The 9699-nt window shown below is 47.3% G+C and overlaps 1 protein-coding gene across 1 annotated transcript; it reads left to right on the top strand.

The window, feature by feature from the left end:
* Nucleotides 1-941: 941 nt before the first annotated feature.
* On the top strand, nt 942-9442 carry LOC134422217 (protein ecdysoneless homolog). The gene is made up of 7 exons (XM_063164170.1): nt 942-979; nt 3138-3223; nt 3979-4085; nt 4505-4682; nt 5112-5179; nt 5257-6593; nt 7022-9442. The coding sequence occupies exons 2-6, from the start codon at nt 3144-3146 to the stop codon at nt 5433-5435; spliced, it is 612 nt and encodes a 203-aa protein (XP_063020240.1). The 5' UTR covers nt 942-979; nt 3138-3143; the 3' UTR covers nt 5436-6593; nt 7022-9442.
* Nucleotides 9443-9699: the final 257 nt, after the last annotated feature.

The raw sequence follows: 9699 nt of genomic DNA, 5'->3' as shown, positions 1-9699 counted from the left end.
GACCGAGGGCTCCTGAGGGGGAACCAGGCGGCCGGACTCGAGGAGTCTCTGAGGGAGAACTAGGCGAAAACGTTTGAAGGGGATCCGGCGGCCGGGAACCGGGAGCTTGTGAGGGTGAACCGGGAGAGTGTTAGGGACACCTGGCGGCCGGGAATCGGAATCTTTAGAGGTTAATCCGGCGGCCGGGAACCGGCAGTGTGTGAAGGGGAGCTGGACCGTGTGAGGACGACCCGGTGGCCGGGAACCGAGGGCGTGTGAGGGGGAACCGGGGAGGTGTGAGGGGATCCGGCGGTCGGAAACCAGGAGCGTCTGAGGGAGAACGGGGATCGTTGGAGGGGGATCCGACGTCCAGGAACCGGGAGAGTGTGAGTGGGGACCGAGAGAGTGTCAGGGGCACCCGGCGGCCGAGAGCCGGGATCTTTTGAGGAGAGTGCGGCGGCCGAGAACCGGCAGTGTGTGAGGGGCGACTGGGCCGTGTGAGGAGCACGCGGGGGCGGAGGTGTGAGGGGAACTCAGCGGCCACAAACCAGGAGCGTCTGAGGGGGGAACTATGGCGTATGATGGGGATCCGGCGGCCGGGAACCGACGGCGTGTGAGGGGGACCCGGCGGGCTCGAACCGGGAGCGTGTGAGGGGGGACCCGGCGGCTTCCCCGACTCTCGGTGTCACAGCACGGGTTAACCCAGGGAGGCATCTGGTGCCGCCTCCCTGCTGCAGCCGGGCCGTCCCCGAGCACAGGACACAAGATTCTGTCAGCAGGGTCTGGGATATCCGCAGTGAGGGAGACTCCGCAGCCCGTGTGGACAATGTGTTTCTGGGCACGGCGTTGCTGAGCCGCCTCTCCTCTCTGTGCCCCGTGCAGGCGAGATCCCGGCGCACTTGGGCGGCACCGCGGTGTTCGGGGATAACGTGGAGGATGAGTGGTTCATTGTGTACCTGCTGCGGGAGATGAGCAGGGAGTTGCCGGGGCTGGCAGCCAGGTAAGGCGGGTGCTGCTGAGCTGCTTTAGTGGGAGGGCTGCCAAGGGGCAGTGCCTGTGCTCTGAAGGTCCTGTCTTACCATTGCCCATCCTTGGAGGTGTTTCCCCATCCCAGACACGTTGGAAGTGTCCAAGGGCAGGTTGGATGGGGCTTGGAGCAGCCTGGGGTAGTGGCTCTTTAAGGTCCCTTCTAACCTTAGACTTTCTATGAGTTTATGAATGTTAAAAAAACCCCAGCAGACGTAGATTCAGAAATGTCCCTGAGCGTAGGGAATGCTCTGGGCTGGAGTGTTGCTGTCTCTGTAAGGACACAGGCTTTGTCTAGTACAGGTGAAATAATGAGCAGACACCTTCACCTGGATATGGATGGCTGCTAATGGCCATGGATTAGAATGGAGATCATTAATTTGGTCATTAGCAAAAAATTGTTCAATTACTTTGCCCCTACTCCAAGATTCTTAAAAGGGCTGGAACACAACACCAAAATGGATTGCAAGTGTGTACCTGGAGTGTCAGGCTCATACTTTCCTTTGTTTGAGGGAACAGACAGAGTGAGGGAGTTGAGAACGTTGCATTCAGGGCTTTTCTTAGGATCAGGAACCAGCAGAGGTCGCATGTGACACCTGAAATGCTGCTTTTTAATGCCTGGGATGTTCTGAAGCAGTTAGGCTATGCTGGTTCTCCTGAAGCACTTCTCTAGCTGAAGAGAGACGTGGTGTTATTGTTGTTAAGGAAAGAAGATGTATTTAATGAAACTTGTGCCAATTCAAATAGGGATTTTACAGAATATCAAGGATTTTTCCTAATGTATTTAGAATGACTGAAGTTTATATTTGCTTGGAGATTTCAATTTGGAACAAACTTTATGAGGCCTGAAAAGCAATTTATCAGAAAAATCTTTCTAAGATGTATTTTGAATGCAGTCTCAGGCACTGCCTGTAACATGGGTGTCTTCAAAGGCACTCTGGTGACCTGGAGGGAGTTTGCTGGCTGTCCCCAGCCCAGTCCCGCTGCAGGGAGTGTTTGTTTCTGCTCTGGCTGTTGCAGGTGACTTTCACTCGGTGTTTGTATGCACAGCTGGTGCAGCAGCAGTTTGTTCCAGACAGACGCAGTGGATACACCCTGCCCGCCCCAGCTCATCCTCAGTACAGAGCCTGCGAGCTGGGCATGAAGCTGGGAATGATTCCTGGGGCATTTTGGCCTTGGCTCATGCATGTGCAGGGAATGGGTCCTTGTCTGGAGGTTGCCTGCTTGTCCAGACAAATGTGAGCAAAGTCTGTCACACCTTGAGAACCTCTTGTTGTTGCATCTTTTGTGTGCAGGTTCATGGCTTTGAACTGTTGCGCTCCAAGAGCAGCAAAGTGGCTCCTGATGCCAAGAGAAAGGTGTAAAGGGGTCCTCTGTGGGAGAGATTCCTCAGGAGCTTGAAGGAGAAGGATTATTTCAAGGTCTGTGAGTATTTCAGTGTCTGTGGCTTTTAAATATGCCAAGAAAAATACATTTTAACCCTTGAACGTGTAAGGAGCTTGAATCCTTATCTCGTGTGAAATGAATTAATGTGTTTAAATGTGCAGTTTGTTCCCCTTTGAAAGTAATTTGTTTTGGAAATTAAAAAGGAAAAAGCAAGATGTGGGGATTGATTCATTCATCTAAAGCAATGGGGGAAATACACTTGAGTGAAGAAAACCCCCACATGTGATTGTGTGAGGTGTAACTGATTTCACTGGTTTACATTTCATTTCCACCCCTCTAGAATTCAATATTCTTCAAGATCCATACATAACCCCATAGACCTATCTGGGCCCAAGCAAGTGTAATTTTTATGTGTGTGTGCGTTTTGGGACTTCTGGGGGTTTGGTGAGGTTCTGTAGGGTTTTTTTAAAAGATGCCTTTAACAACTTCTTTGAAGTCAATAAATTGGACAAAATTGACTCCTTACTTGAAGGTTATAATATTGGACAACTTTATTGAGATTCTTAGGTTAATATCCTTTAATATGCTTCAAATACAGGAGTGCCCCTTTGCTGTATTGAGTTCCAAGTGTTCATGGCCAAGAGGTTTTAGTTGTTCTGGTTCCCTCAGCATTTCTGTGTGACCAACAGTCACCCTTAGGAAGCCTGGAATTGTTTGGGTTCATGGCTGTGACTTGCATTCAACAGGGAGAAATGGAAGGATCAGCCAAGTACCTGGAGCTGTTGCACATGGCAGAAGATCACTTCCAGCAATCTGTTGCAGTGCCAGAAAGGTGAGAGCTGCTTGAAATTCATGAGTGTCATATACCCTACAAATCCTGTAAGTGACCTTTGAAATCCTTGTTACAAACACCTGAACCCTTTTCTCCACTGCACATTGAACATGGGAGCTGTGGCCAGGACATACAAGTACTAATTCCTCTGGAATGCTCCACTGGGAGAAGTTCTGGCTTGAGTAACTCTTTTATCTTGGTTTTGTGAAATGCTGAGCTCTTCCAAGTGGATTCCAAGTGGTGACTGCAAAGCAATTTTTGCTTGGTTGACTGCAGAAAGTGTAGAAGAGTTTCATTGAAAAGCAGTGCCAGTGAATAATGAATACAGAGTAATCTGTCTCCTTTGCTCAAGGAGCTGGCTGTGGATTTCTCTGGAAGATCAAATCCAAAAACTAAATCACTACAGAAATATCTGAGACTTTGCCAGCCCATAATATTTTGACTGTTAGTTTTTTGAGTTTCCAGTCTGTGCTGGTTGGGATCTCGTAATCTCAATGTTTACCAAGGCAAATTCAATGTAAAGGAAAAGAGCCACGACCAATGGGTTTGGAGCCATCAGCTGGGAATTGCAGGGACTGCCTGTGTCCTGTTTTGGCCAATGCTCTGGGTAGTGCTCTGGTACTTCCTCAGATTCATTTCCCTTTTTGATGTGCTTGCACAGAAGGAAAAATGAAGAATTCAAGTGAAAACCTGAATGCAGAGCATGTGATCCCATTGAATCCATTTCAGTAAATTGAGTTTGGTTTTTCTGCCAGCTGTGATGAAGTGAGCCCAGGTGATGAAATCCTGGCACTACTACAGACAACCCCCATTGATCTGAAGGAATTGGAGAGAGAAGCAGCTTGTCTTCCTGCAGAGGATGGTGAGCTGGATGGGGAATTATTCCTGTTACAGATGATTATTTGTGGGGGGAGAGGGGCAGTGCTGACAGCTGTGAAGAGAGAGCAAATCCAGCCTTCCTCAAGACTAAACACTGGATTGGCTCTCCCAGTTTAGAGTAAGCCTTTCCTCCTCCACTGAGTGGCCAAAGGCTTCCCAGTGACTAGAATGGTCTCTCTGAGTTTGAGCTCTGCAAAGCAGAGTTTGTAAGTAGTGACAAGAAATCTGCACTCAGTTCTTCTCAGCCTCTCTGTGCCTTTGCTGTGTGTGAGCCAGGACCAGCACAAGAGCTGAACTGCAGAACTGAGCTGCAGGATGGTTGCAGCCCTGTCAGTCAGCTGGTTTGGGCCTGTGGGCCAGCAGGCTTGTGCAGAGTAACAGATCTGTGCTGTGTCCTTGCAGATGACAGCTGGCTGGATATGACACCAGGTGCTCTGGATCAGATGCTGAAGGAGACAAGAAATGAGTCCCTTCCTTCCCCAAATGAGGAGGAGCAAAACTATGACTTAGAAACAGTTGCTGAGAGCATGAAGGCTTTTGTGTCCAAAGTGTCCATGCAGGAAGGAGCAGAAATGCCATGGTAGTAGCACCTGGAGTTTGGCTCTGGTGTGGAATGTTGCACTGTGCTGCAGCCCTGTGCTTGGTTCTGTGATGCAGAGAATCAGAGTTTGAAGGTGCTGTGCTGAGCAGGGCCTGGAGCAAAGGCAGAGCAGTGACCCTGTACTTGCTTTAAATCAGCTTGGTGCCACTCTGGCACTGGTGCAGGTTCAAGTGCTGCAGGCTGAGCTGCTCTCTGTCCTTCAGTTGGGTTTTGTGGTCTTCACAATTTTTTTCTTTTCTGCCAAGAATTCTTCCACTCACTGTTTGATGTCTAATGCACACAGGCTTCAAACTTCTGAGGACTTTTAAATTCATGTCCCAACTTCAGTCCTGGCTTGATAGAAATCAATGTGTCAGGCTTAGGCAAGCATAAAAGCTTCATTTGCTTAAAAATATTTTTATATTTCAGGTCATCTGATGAATCTCATGTTACCTTTGATGTGGATTCTTTTACCAAAGCCCTGGACAGAATTTTAGGTGAGATTGCTTCTTTCTTTGAAACAAATGCCAGCACTGATTTCTTTGCTGTTGTACTGACATCAAATCATGTGCAGGGGCAGACTCGGAGGAGCTGGATTCTGATGATGTGGATGAAGAGGAGGAGTTTGGTTTCTCAGCTGAGGATGATGAAGAGCTGGATGCTGGGAATGGAAGGCAGGAGCAGAAGGTGTCTCCTGAGGAGCTCGTGGGCAGTCTCAAGGCATGCATGGAGGAGATGGACCGATGGAATTAATTAGGGACGACAGGTGGTTTGTGGTTCCCTTTCAATGGATTTCTGTCCAAGTGTATTCTGAAGTTGTTTAACTGGTTAATTTTCCCTTACTGTCTGTGTTTCAACTGGGGGAATCTCAATTCACCTGCAATGCTGAGGGGATCAATGGAAAGAAACCGTGCCTTGACCATTATTCCAGGGCTATCAATGGATGGGAAATCCCCATTTTCTTGCTGAAATAGATCAGGGAACACCCTTTATGATGGGATTCAATCGGTTTGAAATGAGAGAAAGCCTTCAATTTTCATCATCTTTCAGTTTAAAAAGACAAGGAATCTTTATTGTACCTTAGTTTTTAGAGTTTAAATTGGTAGAAATCCCCACTGATTCCATCATTTGAGGGATTGATATTGTAGGACAAAAAAAGGACTGGTAAAAAAAGGTGGTACTGAAGGGCAAGAAAAAAGAAGTGGAAAAAAAGTTTGCAGAAAAGGGTGGGAAATGAAAGTAGGAAAAATAGGTGGCAAAAAAGGCAGAATAAAAAATGAGAGGGAAAAAAGTGGCAAAAAAGTGGGGAAAAAAGGCACCATAAAAGGGGGGAGAAAGGACAGAAAAAAGCAGGGAAAATAGCACAAATAATGGGGGAAAAAGGGGGAGCAGAAAAAGGGAGGAAGAGTTAAAAACGGAGATGGCATAATGGTGAAAAAGTGGTGTTTCAGAAGCAGGAAAGTCTAGAAAGGTGAGTGTTGAAAGCGAAGGGAGACGACCCATCTTGTTGATCAGCATCGACTCCGATTTATTGATCAGTCATCTTTTATAATAGTGTTAATTAACTTCATGCATATTGCAAAATCCAAGTTCATGATAGGTTACAGAGAAAACTCTAACCCCTCCTTTGGTTTACAATACCCGTGGTTGTTTATTGAAACCAAAATTAATGTTCTTACTGTGATATGAAAAGTTCTCAAAACCTTCATATCTTTTCCCAGAGCAGCCAAGGACTGTTATGAGAAGACTGTCTGAGAATCCTGCTGTTTATAGAAAACGTGCCTGAGAACCCACTTATTTACAAAATCAAGCCTGGGAACTGCTGCTTTACAGCTGCCTTTTACTTTCCCATCAGCTGTATACCTTCATGGCCTCTTTCTTTAAGCCATGCTCGAACCAGGTTCTCCACAGGTGAGGAGAAAAGGGTGCGAAACATGAGAGAAAAAAGGATGGGAAATATGAGGGGAAAAGAGCAGGACTCCCAGAAACACTCCCAGAGCTCAGGCCCCCCTCCCCAATGCCACAGACACCCCCAGGTACCCCCAAGAGAGCCCCTGCAAACCCCACAGACCCCTGGGCCTGGATTCCTGCAGGAACACTGGGGAACAACTGGGCTCCTTGCAGCGGGATGGCCAGGGCTGGGAATGTGTGCCCACTGTGCTGCCAGGCTGGCAGTCAGCTGGGTGGGGCCGTGCCATGGCAAAGGCTCCTGAACAACTGCCAGGTTTGTGGGCTGCAGCTGGAGCTGAGAAGCAAAGGGATTAGTCCAGGCAGGAGAACATCCCATCGTGGGGCACTGCTGCAAAGTGGGCATGTTTGGAACAGAGCCTCTCCTTCAGCAGGCCAACGCTGCCAGATGGAAATTGCCAAGGGCACGAGGCTGGGAAGTGAAGAGCAGAGCTGCTGTGAAGGGAAAGCTCAGTTCATTCAGAGAGATCACACAGGTGCCTTGAGCACTGTTACAGGTAGGAAGCAGAAAATGAGAGATTTCCAGTAAAACCTTTGTAGTTAGTGGGGAAAAGGAGTCGAGATGCCCAATGGCTGCAGGGATGGTGATCTAAATTAGTTCTGAGCAGATTTCCTTTTTTTTATTTGGTGAGGGTTATTAACCTTACCTGCAGCTTTAAGGCCAAATAGTTTTGGAATCTATTCTAGTTTAATCTAGCTGTCCTCCATGCTGCATACTCACAGCAGCCATATTTAACTATCATATGATGTGTGAATTTGCTTGTGTCCCTATCCCAAATGTCATCCTTCCTGGGTTTTCAGCTTCTTTTTAACATGCTAGTAAATCTTCTGCATCCCTCTGCAGTATTTCCATGGGTAAACCCACTGAAGAGCACAAGCTAAAGGATGCTGCCTCCAGCTGAGCACAGGGAGCAGTGGGAAAGGATGTTATATCAGCTTTCCATCTGCTGCTAGGATGAAAAGAGAGCAAGATTTTGATTTAGGGAGCTGAAGGCTGGGGCAGATCAGTTTGTTTAAGCCGTGCTTGAGACTGAACACAGGGATTGTACCTGTGCATTTACAGGTTATTCTGACAACCTGTCTGCTGCAGCTGCCAGAGGTCAGCTGCTCGTGGTTCCCTCAAAAAGGTTTGCTGACAAATGACTTTTACAAGGTCAGGTTGTCAGAGTGTTCCCTGGAGTGCTTATGTCCTCTCAGGCCAAACATCAGGCTCAGTGTGTGTCCACAGTGTCTTGGAGCTTGTTTAAAAGTAAAACAATTTTTTCATGTAAGAACTGTAATACTGAAGTCAGACCTTGTGCCATCCACAATGATGGATAGCAAAGCGTGGCCTTTCCACACAGCAGCAGAGCAGCCCAGGTGATGGGAGAGCATGTGGTGAGTGAATTTTCTACCCACACTGTTCCCAGATAAGATTTTTCTGAGTCATGCCTTAAGTTTTAGCTTTTATATTTTTCAGATTCTGTACTGCTTTGGTGTGTAGTTCTGAGCTTCGTATCAAGTGTTAGTAAGCTTTCTTCACAGAGTAGGGAGACAAAACAATTCCTTCTCTAGCTGAGGACCGAGGACAATTGATCCAAATTTCGGGCCCAGGAGCATAAACAAGGATGAATTGAAAAGAGATAAACAAGCAGGATGGGACTTCATAACCTGAAGCTGTAATTGCACAATTAACTCCAAGATGCAAATGCAGCAGAACTTATGAAAGTGACAGACTCCGTGACCGGGTGTCCATTTTGTGCCCATTTTGGTTCACCTTGGGTGGGCTCTTGTGCTGCCCAAGGTGGATCCATGGAGGAGATTCTGTTAATAAATCCCTGCTTTATTCTTTAGCTCTGTCTGACCTCTGTTCTAGCTCAGCCCTCTCAAGGCATCATGAGCAGTCAGAGATCAAACAAGTTGTGTCATGAGGTTTGCTTACTTCAATCCTCTGCTGGCACCTGTTAGAGATCAACATGAGTTTTATGCCCTGCTATTTTTGGGAGGCAGGTGGAATGTTGCTCTCAACCTGCTAGTCAAAAAGTTACATCTGATTGATCAGATGAGTGCTATCATTCCATATCCTGCTGACTGGCAATACCTGTGAGCAGTTGGGCTGTAATGCCCCAGCTGGCAGCTTTTCAGTGCTGGCTCTTGCTGTAAATCCCTAAAAGCAGAGGAGTCTCAGTGATTTATACAAGCCAAGTGTTGCCAAAGAGGATTCAGTTAAGGGATGCATTCTTGAGAGAAATATGTTGTTGCTCTGTGCCCTTCTGCCTGCCTGGTACCTTTTCCATGGGAAAGCCCTGCTGTGTTTTGGTGAGGAAGCCTCTGTCAGGGATTGCCTGTTCCTTTTTCTAGGTCACTTGCCTTTATGGAGCATGTCCTGTCTTGACTACAGTGAATGTTCTTCAGGCTTCAGACAGATTTCTGAGGCAAATGCAAGTGAGGACAATGTCCCTCACCTCATTTTTCTGTCCTGCTCAGGGCTGGGTACTGCCTATCATCACTCCTGCTAGCTTAACATCGTGAATGGAGGCCACCAATGTTGTTTCATAACTAAGTCAAAAGGGTCTGCAGGGTCTGAGGATTTTATAAAACAGTTTAAAATGTAATGCTTTTCCAAAGATGTGATGTGATTATTATCTTGTAGGTGTTCTAGCTCTACCAAAAAATCCCCTATTTGAGTAGATTGAAAAGACTTTTTCTCTCACTGGCAGCTAAAATACCAGGAAGGGTGTTTGTAGATACCACCATGGCCTGAAGGAATCCCCTCCCAACCTCCTGAAGTAAAAGTAACCTAAGCAAACACAGTGTGTCTCAAAGGTGTGAAAGACTTGTTTTTATACTTGTTGCTCAGGTGTTAGGACTGCAGATTTTTACCACTGCTCACCTGCAGTGAATCGCAGTGGTGGCAGTCAGGGACACATCCCTGTCCCCTTCAGGCACCTGGCTTTGCAGTCTTGGCATCTGAGCTCTGACCAAGTAGGCAGAAGGGACTGTCAGCCCGAGTCAGCAGCAGATCAAACATCCTTTCACCAAAGTGTCTCTTTCACTTTCCTTGTCCAGG

The sequence above is a fragment of the Melospiza melodia genome, chromosome 9 (assembly GCF_035770615.1).
Source record: "Melospiza melodia melodia isolate bMelMel2 chromosome 9, bMelMel2.pri, whole genome shotgun sequence".
NCBI classification, from domain to species: Eukaryota; Metazoa; Chordata; class Aves; order Passeriformes; family Passerellidae; genus Melospiza; species Melospiza melodia.
The sequence above is the reverse complement of the archived record's forward strand: the minus strand, read 5'-3'. Positions and strand labels throughout refer to the sequence as shown.